At 47.0% G+C, this 17,244-nt stretch overlaps 2 protein-coding genes and 1 pseudogene across 3 annotated transcripts; 2 read left to right on the plus strand and 1 right to left on the minus strand.

The window, feature by feature from the left end:
• On the plus strand, positions 1-1,218 carry LOC146253885 (uncharacterized). The gene is made up of 4 exons (XM_084677649.1): positions 1-115; positions 210-420; positions 552-995; positions 1,211-1,218. The coding sequence occupies exons 2-4, from the start codon at positions 258-260 to the stop codon at positions 1,216-1,218; spliced, it is 615 nt and encodes a 204-aa protein (XP_084533775.1). The 5' UTR covers positions 1-115; positions 210-257.
• On the plus strand, positions 1,019-8,273 carry LOC146253886 (uncharacterized). The gene is made up of 9 exons (XM_084678184.1): positions 1,019-2,396; positions 2,489-2,572; positions 2,878-3,056; positions 3,403-3,497; positions 3,575-3,717; positions 4,520-4,700; positions 5,421-5,562; positions 7,440-7,513; positions 8,228-8,273. The coding sequence occupies exons 1-9, from the start codon at positions 1,220-1,222 to the stop codon at positions 8,250-8,252; spliced, it is 2,100 nt and encodes a 699-aa protein (XP_084534310.1). The 5' UTR covers positions 1,019-1,219; the 3' UTR covers positions 8,253-8,273.
• Positions 8,274-10,321: 2,048 nt separating this feature from the next.
• On the minus strand, positions 10,322-16,379 carry LOC146253887 (CD9 antigen-like; annotated as a pseudogene). The gene is made up of 7 exons (XR_014731774.1): positions 15,939-16,379; positions 12,133-12,235; positions 11,810-11,907; positions 11,619-11,693; positions 11,225-11,326; positions 10,915-11,004; positions 10,322-10,644 (listed from the first exon to the last, which is right to left on the minus strand). The product of XR_014731774.1 is annotated as a CD9 antigen-like (transcript).
• Between the last annotated feature and the right edge of the window lie 865 nt (positions 16,380-17,244).

The following is a 17,244-nucleotide window of genomic DNA, read 5'->3' on the forward strand; positions in this document are numbered from 1 at the left end:
CACATCAGGCTTGCCTCTGTCCCGGCTGCCTCCTCAGTGTGGTTACTCGGTGAAGACCAACTCGAGGGACCTGAGCTTCAAAGTGCCATACAACGCCTGCCACGTCCAACAAGAGGTTGTTGTTCCTCCAATCCCATGTCCCCCCCCCCCCCCTCCTACATAACCATTGTTTTCCATCCGTTAATGAACAGTGTATGTGCTGTGAACAGGATGGGAGACATGTTCTTCCCCTTATCTGGAGGGGCATCCCAGTGGAGATGTCTTGCCCTGTCTCGAAGACCCAAACTCAGCCCCGCAACCGTCCGTCTCCCACCCTGGCCCATGTGCTCCAGTTCCTCAAGTCCTCGGTCTGCTGCACCTCTAGTGGGTTGACCTTTACCCTCCCTGGTCAAGGGGCTACAGCCGAGCTACAAGTCAAGGGTAGGACCATTTATTCAACGTGTAGCGTTCAAATATTGATCCGTAGACGGGTCAGACCAGGCAGTTTCAACTGTTGGGTGTCAGCTTGCTGTGCTCTCCTTCGGTGAACATGTTGTCATGTTCCCCTGCAGTGAGAGGTGAATGGCGCCCTCTGCTGCCTCTGGCCTGGCAGTGCGGCTACAGTCTTATCAGACAGCATGGAGGAGAGAGGTTGGTGTCTGCTCGCTACACCGCCTGTGGTGTCCTAACCAAGGATGGCCAGCACACCCTGGCCCTTCGGATCAAAGAGGAAGAGGTAACCCTGGTCTGTCCTGCTGGTCTCTCAGACGAGGCACCCGCCATCCCGGTTCTCCAACACCCAACCATGGTGCCGTCCAGCCCGTCCTCAGAGACATTGGTAGCCAAGGTCCAACCTTTCTACACGCACACCTCCAGCACTCCTCCCCGCCCCCCCACCTCTGGAAGTCCTCCCACTTCTGCCAGGTTCTCAGTCCACCTCTCTGCTGCCATCCACCCTCGTCCCCACCCCCACCCTCGCATCTATCACTACCACCGTCAACATCAAAGGCCCCTCAGTGAGTCCTACTGGGCCCCTTACCCCACCAACGACCCATTCCTGCACCCTAGACCCACCGTGGGTCCAGCTGGGTCAGAACCTGGGTTTAAGCCGCCCACCACTTCTCCTCCTACCCCTAGTGGAGACTCCTACCCTGAGGCCCACACCACACAGACATCCACCTCCATCCTGCACTCCTTCCAGCCAGTTCATCCCCGGTCCGCTCCCCTCCAGACCTCTGACATGGAGCTTCACCCTTACTATCACTTTTACCATCACCCCAAAATCCCTGTCCCAGACTCAAACCCAGCTGAAGAACCCGGAACTGGAAAACAGACTGTCCCCAGTAAAAGAGCAGTGTGGGTCGACCCGCCTGCTCCCATCTCCAGCCCATCTACCTCCCGGACCGTGACCATCTCCTACCCCAACGTGCCTTGGCCCCGCCCCAAGATGGGTCGGTTTGTCCCACCGCCTTCCCCCCAGCTCAACTATCCCCCCAGAGCAGACTTGCACAGCCCCTCCCGCCCCCTGGGCAAACGGATTGAGGAATCCGCCCCTGCAGACGCGGGCTATGAGTCACATCCGGGAGGCCGCCTCAGATGGTTGCCGTGGTTGCTCGATCCTCTAGCCGGTCCGACCCCGTCCTTTCCCCCCTCCTCTGATCCTCCCCAAATCCTAACTGGAACCTCTCCTCTTCCCTCTCCATCCCAACCCCTTGTCCCTGTATATCACCCCCCTCCTCCTCCCAACTACCTTAATTCCCCTCTCTCCAAATCAGCTACAAGGAACCCCCCCCAGCAGGACCCGAACTCTGCGACACCCCCCCCTGCTCCCTCACCTGACCCCCTGCCTCCCCCCTACATCTACATCTACCACCCCTACTACAACCATCACTACTACCATGGTAATCCTTACAGGACACCCCTACCTGATGACATTCTCCCTCCTCCATCTACAACACCGGGGATAACTCCATCTCAGACCCCCGTCCCTACTGTTACCATGGCACCCCATCATCATTCAGTCGCCCCACAATCCCGCCTTAAATCCAAAATGGCGTCCGGTGAATCTCATATTCCTCCAAGGGTTGGTCCTCTACCTGACAAACATCTCCCCACGGAATCTCCATTAGCTCCTGACATCCCACCTGATCATCCTCTGTACCCATACTACTACCACTACCACCACCAGTACTACCAGCCCAGTGAACCTACACCCGACCAGGACCAGGGCAGTACACCGAGGCCAGTGCAGGAGCTCTCTAACCCCCCCCTGGATCTTTACCAGCCGGTCACCACTCTGTCAGGTCTGAGCTTTAAAGGCATGTTGTATTCTCAGCCCAGCCCTCCCATGTCTCAACAGCACCCTGACAATCTTCACCCAAAGTCCCTGGGCGATGAGAAGGTTACTGGAAAGACAGGTGAGCCGTGGTGACACAAAGCGGACTAAAACAAACGTGTTTTCTGAAGAAGTTCATGTTTTTCCTTATGCTCCATCTTGTTTTCTGTTCAGATTTCAGTTCAGTGTCTGACACACAGACTCCCTGTGGCCTTGGCTCCATCTGCAGTGGCCCTGTAGAGTCTTACACTGTCAAAGGTGAGGCTCTTCACCACCGATCAATGTCTTAACTCGACGTAACGATACATAGTCACAAAGTGGTGGGGGGTCTATTTTTTTCATGAGGCTACATGACTGCAATACAGCTCAGTGTTTGGTGAATACAGGCCTTGGTGGGTTTAGTATGATGTGGTGTGGGAAGATGCAGCAGGACACGTGGTGGTAACTCCACAGGGAGGAGGGGAGAGTTCAGAGGAGCTGTAGCTTCTCTGCTCAGGCCTCAGCTTTGTATCTGCTGAGGGAATGTCAACCATGTGTTTGTGTGTGTGTGTCCAAACCCTCAGGGTGTACAGCAGGACGTCACTTTGTCTTTGTGGTGCCCAGTACCCTGGTGGAGTCCTCTGTGACCCTGTCCCTGAAGGCCAGGAACGTGTCGTGCACCCCCCAGAGGGTGATGCACACTGACTCCACCTTCTCTGACGTCTACACTGTACCCCTCCACGGTTGTGGAGTTCAGAAATATGTAAGACATTTACCAAGTTAGCTAGCTACCCAACCTAACGCCTGATTCCTTAATTGGCCTAATTCACCAACTCAATGAAGCCATTTCATCTAGACTGCTACCTTGCCTGAACTACCAAACCCATTAACTAGCTGCATGTATAAATGGCTGCCTCATCCTATGATCGATGTTTCTAATTGTTCACTGTATTTAATTGAGCCTACAGTTACAATTATTCATTGCTTGACTATTGTGAGTAATTGGATACTTGCATGGTGGATTCTCCACACACAAAGCTAATATATGAATGCTAATCTGATGGTAATTACAAATGTTGCCCTCTGCTGCACCTGCTGCTGACTGTTAGGAGGCAGGGCAGACGGTCGTCCACCTGTTGGAGGTCAGAGGTTTCCAGGCTCCGCCTACTGAGGCCGGCAGCACACACCAGGAAGCTCCTCTCAGGTACATCAACGATCCTTCCTCCCGCGCTCCGCTCCACAGTGACCCCCCAGAGCTGTGTGTTTGTGTGTGTGTTCCAGACTGATGGTGGAGTGTATTGGGTCTCCCGGGTTGCCAGGGAAGATCACCATCAGGAGGATGAACCCGTCTCCGTCTCCTCCAGTCCAGACGCCGGGCAGGGCTGGCTCTAGCTCCATGGCTGTCCAGCTGCGCATCGCCACAGGTTCCAAGTCTTTGTGTTTTCATCTCAAAGCTCTTTGTGATTAGCCTGGCTCTGCCCTCCTACGTACTTCCGCTCAATTTGGATTTTGCTTCTGTACTAGGTCTGGGATTTTGACTTTGAAGTCGGTTTTAAGAAAGAAAAAAAAATTGTAGGTCCAATCAGCGAACAGAGGGAGTGGCTGAGAACGATGACGTTAATGTTGTGCACTGGTTTGAGTAGTTCAGTAATGGCGGCGGAGAAAGATGCAAGCGTAGTTATTCTGCGGTTGTGGCAATGCTGCCGAATATCCATAAGTTAAAGCCGGAGCAAGAACATTCCTTGCTGGGTTTTGTTGGTGGCCATGATGTTGTGGCCCTCCTGCCCACGGGGTTCGGGAAAAGTTTGATTTTCCAGCTATGGGAGCTAGCTCCGTTACAGAGTGGTGAAGGAGTTGGCTAAGACGAACGCTTGCGATTGGTTATGGCAGATCAGAGTGGCTCTGGACAGATCCAACAGTTTTAAACTTCAATAGAGGACCCGCCTTCATGGAAGTTAATGCTTGTCAGTGGAGCGATCCCAGACCCTCTGTACAAATGAAATGTACGAAGGCTACTTTGATGGCTGGTTGGTCAGACTGGGTCCTGGATTCCAGCCTCATGAGGTTTTCCAGAATTGTCACTGGAGCTTTAACGGTTACAACAATTCCCCCTGGTGATGAATAAAGTACTTACCTACTCTACAATACTCTACTCTACCACACTCTGCTCTACAATACTCTATCCTACCCCCACTCTACTCTACCCAACACTTCCCTACCCTCCAGATGAGCAGTATAACAGCTTCCTCCCAGAGCCCCACCTGCCCCTGGCTCTGCTCCTGGGCCGGCCCCTGTACCTGGAGCTGGTCCTGCTGAACCCCCCCGAGCCTGGCTCTGTGCTGCTCGTCCACCACTGCCTGGCCTACACACACTCTCCTCACATTGGCTGGATGCTCATCTACAACGGGTGGGTGATCCCACCACAACCGAGATTTAGCTTGGGGACTGGTCCCAATGGTCCTACCTGTAGGGGGTTAAATATTGACCAAACAACCTAAACTAATTCCCCTATGGTTTAACCCTTGTGTTCTCCTCGGGTCATTCTGACCCATCAGTCATTGTGACCCACCTTTGTTTGCAACAACTTTACCGCATACAAAAACAAGATAAAACATTCTTTTAAACGATTGGCTGTCTGAGATCCCCCACATTGCGAAGGTTAAAATAAATTATTTTTATTTGCTTTTGTATTGGGTAAAATTGGGTAAACACAACGATGGTTCGTTATGAACCTTTTGGTCATGTGACCCGAAGGCAGCACAAGGGTTAAAGGAAGATGGGGAAACTGAACAATGTATTAACATGAACCAAATTATGCCAGTACCAATGAAATTAGTTATTTGACTTTATGGGTTAAATCAGAGCAAGAATGGTCAAAGGTTAAAACGAAATATGCATTTAATATCATTGAAATCAATTCCAAGGCAAACGGGTTACAAAATTAAGGTTAACTTACCTTAATTATTGTAAATCAGAGACAGCAAGAGGTGAGCAGACATGATGAGTACAAGGACAAGCCAGAGCTGAGAAAGTCCGCAGGAGATCAAGAATCCACAGGAGTACCGTAAGCTGTACAGGGTGGTGTACTAAACGTGTGTGTGTGTGTGTGTGTGTGTCCCATGTTAAGCTGTCCCAGAGACGGAGCACTCAGGGCTCCTCCCCCAAGCAACACCCGGAGGATCACAGTCACCGCCTTCCAGGCCATGTCCACACAAAGGCCCCTCCCCCTCCAGACAGGAAGTAATACCCTCCACCGAGAGAACCCAGAGGTGAAAAGACCGGTTGAATCCCAGAAGCATCTCCACATGGGAGGACCAGTCTAGTGTAGACCCCACTGGAGGACCAGTCTAGTGTAGACACCATGGGAGGACCAGTCTAGTGTAGACCCTATGGGAGGACCAGTCTAGTGTAGACCCTATGGGAGGACCAGTCTAGTGTAGACACCATGGGAGGACCAGTCTAGTGTAGACACCATGGGAGGACCAGTCTAGTGTAGACACCATGGGAGGACCAGTCTAGTGTAGACACCATGGGAGGACCAGTCTAGTGTAGACCCTATGGGAGGACCAGTCTAGTGTAGACACCATGGGAGGACCAGAGTAGTGTAGACACCATGGGAGGACCAGAGTAGTGTAGACCCTATGGGAGGACCAGTCTAGTGTAGACACCATGGGAGGACCAGAGTAGTGTAGACACCATGGGAGGACCAGTCTAGTGTAGACACCATGGGAGGACCAGTCTAGTGTAGACCCTATGGGAGGACCAGTCTAGTGTAGACACCATGGGAGGACCAGTCTAGTGTAGACCCTATGGGAGGACCAGTCTAGTGTAGACACCATGGGAGGACCAGTCTAGTGTAGACCCTATGGGAGGACCAGTCTAGTGTAGACACCATGGGAGGACCAGTCTAGTGTAGACCCTATGGGAGGACCAGTCTAGTGTAGACCCTATGGGAGGACCAGTCTAGTGTAGACCCTATGGGAGGACCAGTCTAGTGTAGACACCATGGGAGGACCAGTCTAGTGTAGACACCATGGGAGGACCAGTCTAGTGTAGACCCTATGGGAGGACCAGTCTAGTGTAGACCCCATGGGAGGACCAGTCTAGTGTAGACCCTATGGGAGGACCAGAGTAGTGTAGACCCTATGGGAGGACCAGTCTAGTGTAGACCCTATGGGAGGACCAGTCTAGTGTAGACCCTATGGGAGGACCAGTCTAGTGTAGACCCTATGGGAGGACCAGTCTAGTGTAGACCCTATGGGAGGACCAGTCTAGTGTAGACCCTATGGGAGGACCAGTCTAGTGTAGACCCCATGGGAGGACCAGTCTAGTGTAGACCCTATGGGAGGACCAGTCTAGTGTAGACCCTATGGGAGGACCAGTCTAGTGTAGACCCCATGGGAGGACCAGTCTAGTGTAGACCCCATGGGAGGACCAGTCTAGTGTAGACCCTATGGGAGGACCAGAGTAGTGTAGACCCTATGGGAGGACCAGTCTAGTGTAGACACCATGGGAGGACCAGAGTAGTGTAGACCCTATGGGAGGACCAGTCTAGTGTAGACCTCATGGGAGGACCAGAGTAGTGTAGACCTCATGGGAGGACCAGTCTAGTGTAGACCCTATGGGAGGACCAGTCTAGTGTAGACACCATGGGAGGACCAGAGTAGTGTAGACCCCATGGGAGGACCAGTCTAGTGTAGACCCTATGGGAGGACCAGAGTAGTGTAGACCCTATGGGAGGACCAGTCTAGTGTAGACACCATGGGAGGACCAGAGTAGTGTAGACCCTATGGGAGGACCAGTCTAGTGTAGACCTCATGGGAGGACCAGAGTAGTGTAGACCTCATGGGAGGACCAGTCTAGTGTAGACCCTATGGGAGGACCAGTCTAGTGTAGACCCTATGGGAGGACCAGTCTAGTGTAGACCCTATGGGAGGACCAGTCTAGTGTAGACACCATGGGAGGACCAGAGTAGTGTAGACCCTATGGGAGGACCAGTCTAGTGTAGACCTCATGGGAGGACCAGTCTAGTGTAGACACCATGGGAGGACCAGTCTAGTGTAGACCTCATGGGAGGACCAGAGTAGTGTAGACACCATGGGATGGCCACCGTATGCAGTGTGATATAGCGGTCTCTCTCTGCCAGGTGCACTTCCTGTGCTCCACCGAGGTGTGTTCCCCCACAGACAGGGACTGCTCTGTGGGCTGCATCACTGTCAGGTATGTGGAACATAGATTCTTTTAGGTGGCGCTGCAAATTATACTGGAATTGAACGCCATTTATTGATAAGCATATACTGAGTGGAGGAAACCATGTATCCATCTGACTTGTATGGTTATTGCTCTGACTGTTCCATTCTGAGGCCTCTCTGAAACCTGGATTTCAAGTCTTTTATTTGTCAGGTACACAAAACAACACAAGGTCAGACTGGGCACTGAAATTCTTTAGACAAGACAACGCAAGCACCTGGCACAACATAACATAAGTACACAGAACATAATTTACATCTAAGCTGAGCTTTAATAAGTGAAACATTTCAAAAAGCTTCTATATGTCAGAGAGGAAAGGATCTCAAAGTTTGAATAACAAGTATGCAACTTGACAAGGGCCCAGTAATCTCCCAGTTCTGAAATGGCACCACCTGGTGGATGCAGTGAATAGTTGACCCCTGACCTATACAGTAGACGCCAATGTAACTTCAAAAGTGATTGAGATTATTTTACTTCTAGATGTGAAGGATGTAGAAGGCCTGTTACACAAACTGTCAGGGTACAGTAAGCTTAGTACCATCTCAGATAAATGCAACAATTACAGTAAAATATGGAATATATTCAAAAACCTTCCACAGGTACCCCACACTACTGAGCATGTTTACTGTCCATCTCTTGAGGCTTAATGTGGTAAATGCTGCCTTGTGTCATTTTGTTTTCTAGGACCAAAGCTGCATCGTTGAGCTGAATAAACAGTATATTGATGATGTGTTGAGGTGTTTTTACTGAAATATTTAATCAAGAAATGAAGCAGGGATAAGGAAAAAGTTAATATTTATTTTTAAAAGACTATGCATCAGACTCAGTAGTACAATGCATACAGTAGAAATACATACAACAGGGCAAAAACAAGCTTTAGAACATGATAGTCTACAATTAGACACTTGAATTCCTTTGATCATTTCAGAGTAGGACCTCTGTCTCATCAGCAGTAAAGTCTCGGGCCAACAAACCGAGCCAGAGGGGAAATGATAATGGAGGTCAACAACTTGATTGACAATTGTGCATTAATTAGTACATGTATTCATTTATTTATGTCTAAATGCATGGATGTGGACATTTATTTATTCATTCATTCATTTTTAAATATGGCAGGTTTGGTCCTCCATACACAAGGTGCTGCCATCTTGGATTAGTCAAAAGCAGTCGAATCAAGTTGAACCACCAATCAGAGGCTTTAACCGGCCCCCTGACTTGGTGACGTGAGACAACAGATTTATTTTGCTGTGTGCAAGTTACGCCGTGGATAAATGTAAATGTAAATGTAAGTATAAATAAATACATGTAAGTATAAATAAATACATGTAAACACATGAAAACGTAAACATACACACAAATACATGTAATATTTATATATTTTGTGTCATTTATTTAAGCTTTGTGTTATACATTTATTTATTTATCCAAGTATTTATTTATTTAGTTTTGGCCCCTATAATCCTCCATACCAGAGGCCCTTAACATGAAGTGTTTATTTAGTCAAACACTCTGCTGGCCCAGAGCTTGGACGTGGTCATTATGGGAATGAGGGAAAGAGATTCTCTGGAACGGAAGCCCTTGGGTTTGGTTTGGGTTCTGTAATGTGAGACTAGGCGTGCGTATGGAAGAGTATACATATCAATATTGAGGAATTAATGATGTTTTAACATGTAAGAAAGCTAGTATTAGATTGACTTGAATAGACTGCTATTCAAGTGGAAGATACACAGGTGCTTTTGTTGAACATCCAAAACAAGGTAAAAGCAGACTCATGGCCATCTATAACAGTTCACTTGTAACAAATAAATATACCAAAATATATTATACACTGCAGTATACCTGTTTGGATCCCTTTTTATATGCATGCTTCCTGAATAGCAGCATCAAAATCTGCATTACATTAGTAACTGGGTCAAATGAACAGTAGTCCAGAAATAGAAAAAAGAAAACAAAAGTCAAAATTACATTATACCATGCTCATTAATTGGTACCAATCATTATAACATTGGGGAGCCTATTCTGCATCATAATATTGGGGACCATAATCTGATTTGTCCTTTTAATCTCCTTCACAAGGATAGAACTGCATACCAGCACTATGACCTATGAAAGGAGACAGTGGGTGGGGGGAGTGGGGGGGAGGAGGGAAGGATGTTAGGAACAGAGTTTAGGAGTGGGAGGAGACCAGGAAGTGGTAAATGCCCCATTTCATGTCAGAGTCTTTGTGCAGGGTGGAAACAGAGGTCACAAAAATTGATGTATTAAATATACTATAAACAGTGGCGGTTCTACACGGGGGCCAGGGACCCTGTTAAAATGTCCCCGTCCTCCCCCCCTGACCTGATTGAGAGGCTGAGGAGCTGCAAGAGTGAGAGCCAGCCGTTTGTATGATTTTAGTGTAAAGCAAAATTAAAGTATTTTATGTTTTTTTAAGTGACCCTCTGATTAAACACTGGCCCCACCTTGCCCCCCCCCAGTAAAATTTGTCTAGACTTTGTCCATTGACTATAAACACGGCCAGTGACGGAGTGAGGGTAGCAGATGGAGATACAGATACACAACGCAGGCGAGACAATACCACCAAACATACATTTCTATCATTTCCCCTTGGAGACAATAAAGTCTAAAGTCTTGTAAGCACTGAAAGATCACCACGTTATTCTCACAGTACACCTCCAGTCCTTCAATTCAGACCGGAGAAAAAGACAAGCAGGAAGACAGGTATATAAAGCAGACATACTGGAGACAGAGTGTGTGAGTGCCTGCTTAGCAGCACACCTAGACATCAGCAGACGCCCTGGCCATAGTCAGAGGGGGGAAGACCACAGGGTCTTGGTATGGGTGTGGGTCAGGGTGGGGGGTGGAGGAGAGGCTGGTGGAGGTAGACAGGATCATGTAGGAAGTAGAGGGTGTTCGGGAGCGCTTGATCTCCTTGCGGAGTTGGGAGCTGTCTAAATGGGACATACCTATACCAGGAGTACTGTGTGTTTGGTTGGGGGAGGGGTGGGGATTCTTACCAGCAGAGCAGCTGTACCCAGGAACAGGCCCAAAACCAAGGGAGCCTTGTCCTTAAACAAGTCGATGATGGCTGGGGGGCAGGCCTGGGGGAGGGAATCTGTTAAGTTTTTTCGGTTCAGAAGCGTAAAACTATTTCTTTCACCCTCTAACAGATACAACAGCATATCCAGAAAGCCTCTAAATTGCGGATAAGTACAGGGTCGGGGACGAACGGAGAACATCTCGCAGTCCCAAGTGTTGCCTTCCAGAGCGAACTCAACTTAAGTGCAACAACTGCCACTAAGAATGAGTCATTCGAATTGGAGACCCAACATTTAATGACGTTTTCTACAGTGCATTACATTCATACTCACAGGCATCGTGAAAAACTCGGTGAAGCTGTGATCGGGGCATGTCTTTTTGACCAGAATGTCCAGGGCTCCCACCAATCCACAGCACTGGAACTACGATGTGATGGAGCGGGACAGACAGACAGCATGTGTTACTGAGTTTTCCAACTCTTGAATATGCCAAAACTGCATTCTAGATGCCAATCACAGACTGTACAGGTGAAATATATACAGGAAGAATATTATTGGAACATTATTCGAATGTTGCTGTGAAGAGTAGGTTTGGAAGTGAAAGACAGTATTTTTGTATGTGTGTGATGGGATGTTAGTTTACCCAGTTATGCATCAAGGTCAGAGTGACCGTCATGCTAGGGTCACCCGTATTCAAATACTTTGCATACACCGTCGCGTAGAACGTGGCCATCTGCTCCCCCACCTGATACAGAGAAGTATTTACACACATAACAACGCTCTTCAGAAAGTAGACCGAGCCAATGATGTGGAACTGGTCATCAATACAAAAGTATGGCTCGATTCCATCCCATGAAAGACCTGAACAAACGAAACCTTTGGTTGGGAGTTGCGTCAATATTAAGCTGCATTGCTGCAATAGTCAACAAAGGAATGTGTTCTGCATCCGTGTTGGGCTGTTTGCTCAACATGACCTCACTTCCTCCTACCCTCCTCCCACCACTCCCTCCGTTTCATATTCCCTTTCTCCCACTCACCTCATCACTCCTTGTGAAGGCGATCACTCCTGCTGCAATCACGGCCGTACATAGCATGACCAGGAAGACAGCAAACTGGGAAAGGGGGATAGAGAGAACTTCAGTATTGTGACAGAGAGCCATGGACACACTCTCACAGGGTGCCAGACCACTCCAATGAAGCTGCAGCTGTTTGTCTGCTCTGGTCTCACCACTGTCAGGAGGCCGCTGTTCGAGCTGCAGGCGCCAAAGACTCCAAACACTGCCACCACCAGTATCACTGCACCCAGGACGATCAGCACGATCACACCTGGGAGGGAGGGAGGGAGGGAGGGAGGGAGGGAGGGAGGGAGGGAGGGAGGGAGGGAGGGAGGGAGGGAGGGAGGGATTGGAAAAACAAAGCAGGTAGTTTAACAGTCAAAATATATTTAAAGGTCGCAAAGAAAGTCGCTACGCTACATTCAGTTCAACTTCAACTTCCTCTTTGCTGCATGTGATGTACCCTTCTGATAAGACTGGAATCACAGTAACTCACCAATGACAAACTGCTGTGTGTTGAAGTTGACGTCGAAGAGGCCTTGTGTGTCCGCGCCAAACCGCAGCCACAGACCCAGGCCCAGAATGGCAGCACCAAGCAGCTGCACCACGGGGAAATAAAACCACTCAGATTCCAGTCTGTGCACGAGACATGGGTGTGTAAACCTCGCCTTGTTTATTTTCCCAGTTTAACCATTTCACAGTCCACAAGTCAACGACAATTAACAATTCTAGTGTTATACAGAACCTAAGCGTAAGCTTATGAATCTATTATTATTACCGCATGTTCCGCACTATAGGGCACACTGTATTATAAGGTGCACTGTCAATGAATGGTCTATTTTCGATTATTTTTTCATATATAAAGTGCACCGGATTATTATGCGCATTAAGCGAAACAAAACAGTCAGTCAAACTTTATTAAACGTGTTCACAATAACTCAACATTGCTCAAACGTTAATGAGCGTCACAACAACTCCCAGCTTGAAGTCCGCTTCGTAAGCGTGTCTCTTTACAGGTGCCATTTTGGGGTCCTTCTACACACACTCTGTAATATTATGTTGAAGCACAGTATGTATTTCTCCGCGACGCCTCTGACTGCAGTAGCCGTAATGCTGCAAGCGGTGCGGCTTTGTAGTTTACCAAAGTCGTACTAAAACATTTTGACAGAGCGCCGTGTACCACACAAAATCGCTTCGAGGTCCGTAAACTCAACCAGGATTTATCAATATATAAGGCGCTCCGGATTATAAGGCGCACTGTCGTTTTTTTTGAAAATTAAAGGCTTTTAAGTGTGCCTTATAGTCCGGAAAATACGGTATTATTATATATCAGTTTACAATGTGTTTGATAATGCGTGTGTCAAGATTTATAATCTGTTGCTCAATGCCGGCCACTGGTAGCCTGGCTCTGCCGACCTACGTACTTCCGCTCAATTTGGATTTAGCTTCTGTACTCGGTCTGGCTATTCAGTAGGTAAGTCGTATTTTGCAGGTTATTTTTTAACCGGCCAATTAGCGAACAGAGGGAGTGGCTGAGAACGAGGACGTTGATGTTGTGCGCTAGTTTGTATTGTCGTTCCGTAATGGCGGCGGAGAAAGATGCAAGCCAAGCTGTTCAGTCCGTTGTGGCATTGCTGCCAAATATCCAACAGCTAAAGCTAAAAGAGTTTTGTTGGTGGCCATAATGTTGTGGCCCTCCTCCCCACGGAGTTCGGGAAAAGTTTGATTTTCCAGCTACGGCAGCTAGCTCTGTTACAGTAGTGGTGAAGGAATTGGCTAAGGCAAATGCTAGCGATTGGTTATGGCAGATCAGAGTGGCTCTGGGCAGATCCAATAGTTTTAAACTTCAACAGAGTACCCGCCTACAAGGAAGTCAATGCTTGTCAATGGAGCGAGGCCAGACTTTCAGTACAAATAAAATGTACGAGAGTCTGGTTAGGACCAGACTAGCCCACAGGCTTTATACATGCTCAGTTGACCCCGGCTTCAGATGTTGTGTGAAGCGTTAGGAATGCCATTTTACATAGAGGCTTGCGATAGACAACAGCGTTTATAATGAGACATAGCCTACTGACTTCTTAGTGAGCAAAACTTCCTTTAGAGTCTTTAGCAACAACCGGGGAGATGCAGTGCTAGGTGTTGAGTCAAGATGTTAATACTATTCTCAATGTATTTAGAGACTGGAACGTTTGTTCAGGCTGTAGGGCTGACAAACAGACATTCCATGAGTTCTGAAGTGAACAGCCAGGTGCAGTGCGCGCTTCTTTAAAGAAAGAAAGGTTGATAAGAAGGCAGCTATAACTATCTAGCCTCACCATTATGCCATGCCGGTATTACCATTTAGTGAGACCTGAAGTGAAGCCATACCATTCAAGTCAGTTGTGAGTGCGACTTTGGGTTTTTTAGTAGTGGGCTGCAGCACAGGTAGAGTAGTGGGCTGCAGCACAGGTAGAGCAGTGGGCTGCAGCACAGGTACAGCAGTGGGCTGCAGCACAGGTAGAGCAGTGGGCTGCAGCACAGGTAGAGTAGTGGGCTGCAGCACAGGTAGAGTAGTGGGCTGCAGCACAGGTAGAGTAGTGGGCTGCAGCACAGGTAGAGTAGTGGGCTGCAGCACAGGTAGAGTAGTGGGCTGCAGCACAGGTAGAGCAGTGGGCTGCAGCACAGGTAGAGCAGTGGGCTGCAACACAGGTAGAGCAGTGGGCTGCAGCACAGGTAGAGCAGTGGGCTGCAGCACAGGTAGAGCAGTGGGCTGCAGCACAGGTAGTTTACTTGTCGAATATAAGGGTGAGGATGAAGAAGAGGGGGTTTACATATCTCCTCTTTTAGACGATTATGCGGTCAGATTTACATAGGTTGTAAAAGAAAGCTGTTGATCATGTTTGAAAAGCCAGTAAAGCCAGCTGTAAAATGATTTGTAACTATTTTGTATCTAATATAATTGTTTTCTTTCAGGTAAGATTTCTGATGTAAACCTCTTTTGGGATTTTGGGTTTATATAGCAAACTATGGCAGTTAATCAGGTTTGAAAAGCCAACAGTATAGAGCGGGGCACTGGTAAGACTGTTGATACACATAGTACATACAGTTCAGTTTACAGGACATAATCAGGGGTGTTTGCATATCAATGACAACCGTTCTGTTCTAATTTTAGGTATGAAGAGAAAATGAAACAGCAGCAGCACATCCAGTTTGCAGTGAGGTTATATAGTAAAAGGAAGTTTTCATCAATATGTTTGTAGATGACAAGCATTTATTTTTCTCTCTTTTTCAGATAAAGGTGCCTTCAACTAGCCACACATTTTCCAGGGGCTTGCTCCACCGCCTTTTTGCGAGGGTTCAGGGAATACTTTTCCAGTATGCTTGCATGTTAGATTGCATGGATTGGAAATATATACTAGCCTGACGTTGTCATACTTGTCAGAATATGAGAATATGAGAACTCTCCGTTGGGCTGTGCGTATGGGGCGTGTTTCAACCGACCTCGTAAAACAAATCCCTCTTCGCTCAATTAGATAGACCTACAACCAGAGCAACGTAATGTTGTTCGTTGAAAACAAATTCAACCCAAGCGCTCTTTGGTGACGTGGTTGATTACGTTACTGTTGATTATATTCCATCATCGTATAAAACCCGCCCTGACAATTTCATTGGTCCGAACAGCTCATGTTTGGGTATAGTTTTTTCCGCAAACGAGCCCCCCAGACCTAACTCTATGCCCCAGACCCAACTTCCCGACCAAATGTTTTTGTGGGCGGGGATAAATTGGGCTGGCAGCCAGGCTAAATAAATACAGCACAGACATAAATGTGGTGCTTGGAAATATATGTGGTGGCAGGAAATAGAAGTCCCAAAAAATAATTAAATGTGGCATGAGGAAATAAAATACAAATCCGATGAAATAAATAAATGTTGTCTTTCCAAAAATGTCATTTTGAAATAAGTAAATGTATTCAGGCCTATTTATTTATTTATTTATGTAGGTAAATTGATTCAGCTATATAATTATATGACGCTATATTTATCTATTTATTACAATATATTTTAATTTCAGGGTTTATTTCATGGCCATATTCGTTTATGTATTTATGTATTTATTTATCTAGCCTATTTATTTATTACATTTTGACTGACACGGTATTCCATATTTTAAAGTTGACATTGCTATTTACGATACACTTTAGGATAAAAAAAACACAGGTGAAAATTGTTGTTCGTGGACAAATTACTACAAACCCCCACTTTCCCCCGCGAAACGTGTCCGCAGTTTGACAATGAGAAACAAAATTACCGTAGCCTACTTACGGCGAACACGATGTTGAAGATGATGAGAATAACCTTGCACAGCTGTCCGCACAGATCCATAGCCATGATGTCAATTTAACCCTAGATTTACTCAGAAAACAGACGGGTAGACGGACTTTTCGCACAAGGTTTCAGCCTGCAATACGGAACAACAAATAACACAATGTTAAGGCTGTTACTTTACGGTTCATATAAAGGCATTTCATTTAATGCTTTGTTGACTGGTATGAAACTACAAAGACGGTCATAGATGCTGAAGCGCGATTACAGTTGGTTTTGGCATCACATAGCCTATATTGTAAAGCACCAGTCAACATAGTTATTTGAAAAAATTCTAATAACAATTTTGATAGACTTCACTGTGTCGATCCTAATACTTATTTACCCTGTCAATTACTGAGAAGCAAATTAATGCTATGCAAACAGCCTATACTACCCTAAATGTTTATCTATGACATAGCTTACCGGCAATGGTCCGTGTTGAAATGCAACACGTTGAACTCCAAAATACGACTGGGATAACAATTTCCAGAATTTCACACTCCGACAGGACAATTATTTTATATAAAAAGCCCAACCCTTTAGATCGACAGTTGATTGGTTTATAGTGTTGAATGATGGGGAACAACTTCAATGGGAGCAGGATGTCACACCTGCGCAAATAGCGGAGTTTGAAGTGCAGAGACCCGATTTTACAGAAACGAAACTTAGGATATTCAAAATGATTTCCATGAAAGCACTTTGGATACACAACATCTGAGTTGACATCTGGTGACATTTTATTATACCAAGGTGACGGAGGAATTAATGAAACAAATGAAAGGATATAAATGACATAAGCTATATCATAAAAAAAAGTATAGGCTGTTTGATCATTTATTTAGTGAACCTTTACAAAATTGCAAAGTGCAAATGTAAAATAAATATTTTTTGTGGCATTTAGTCCAGTGCTTCTGTGGCTTTCAGTGGTTGTGTTGTGATCCCGGCTGCCCGGGGAGTGACAGGTGAACCCAAATGCAACTCTCAGATGCTGATAGGGATATGAAACAGGTTTATTGTAGCCAAACAGAGGGTAATGATGGTGAGGTCCGTGGATTCCAGACAGGAGGAAGCGGGGTTGGAACCGTAAGTGGTGGTGTCTGTAGCACACAAGGACAGAAACAAGTTAGTATCTTCAAGGCAGGCAGGGCAGGGCAAGGCAACGACCAACTACCGTCAAAGTAACAGCGTTGAACTGGCAATAAGTCTGTGGGAAGCCAGGGTAGATGAACTGTGCAGGTAACGATAGATGGGTAACAGGTGCATC

Source organism: Hypomesus nipponensis, chromosome 17 (genome assembly GCF_054491055.1).
Source record: "Hypomesus nipponensis isolate SF chromosome 17, ASM5449105v1, whole genome shotgun sequence".
NCBI lineage: Eukaryota > Metazoa > Chordata > Actinopteri > Osmeriformes > Osmeridae > Hypomesus > Hypomesus nipponensis.

Excerpts from the sequence above, each read along its gene's own strand:
- LOC146253885 (XM_084677649.1), top strand. The coding sequence starts at position 258 with ATGTCTTGCCCTGTCTCGAAGACCCAAACTCAGCCCCGCAACCGTCCG. Across the intron at positions 421-551 it reads AGCCGAGCTACAAGTCAAGG|TGAGAGGTGAATGGCGCCCT; the intron begins GTAGGACCATTT and ends GTTCCCCTGCAG.
- LOC146253886 (XM_084678184.1), top strand. The coding sequence starts at position 1,220 with ATGGAGCTTCACCCTTACTATCACTTTTACCATCACCCCAAAATCCCT. Across the intron at positions 2,573-2,877 it reads AGAGTCTTACACTGTCAAAG|GGTGTACAGCAGGACGTCAC; the intron begins GTGAGGCTCTTC and ends CCAAACCCTCAG. Across the intron at positions 3,718-4,519 it reads CCAGCTGCGCATCGCCACAG|ATGAGCAGTATAACAGCTTC; the intron begins GTTCCAAGTCTT and ends CCTACCCTCCAG.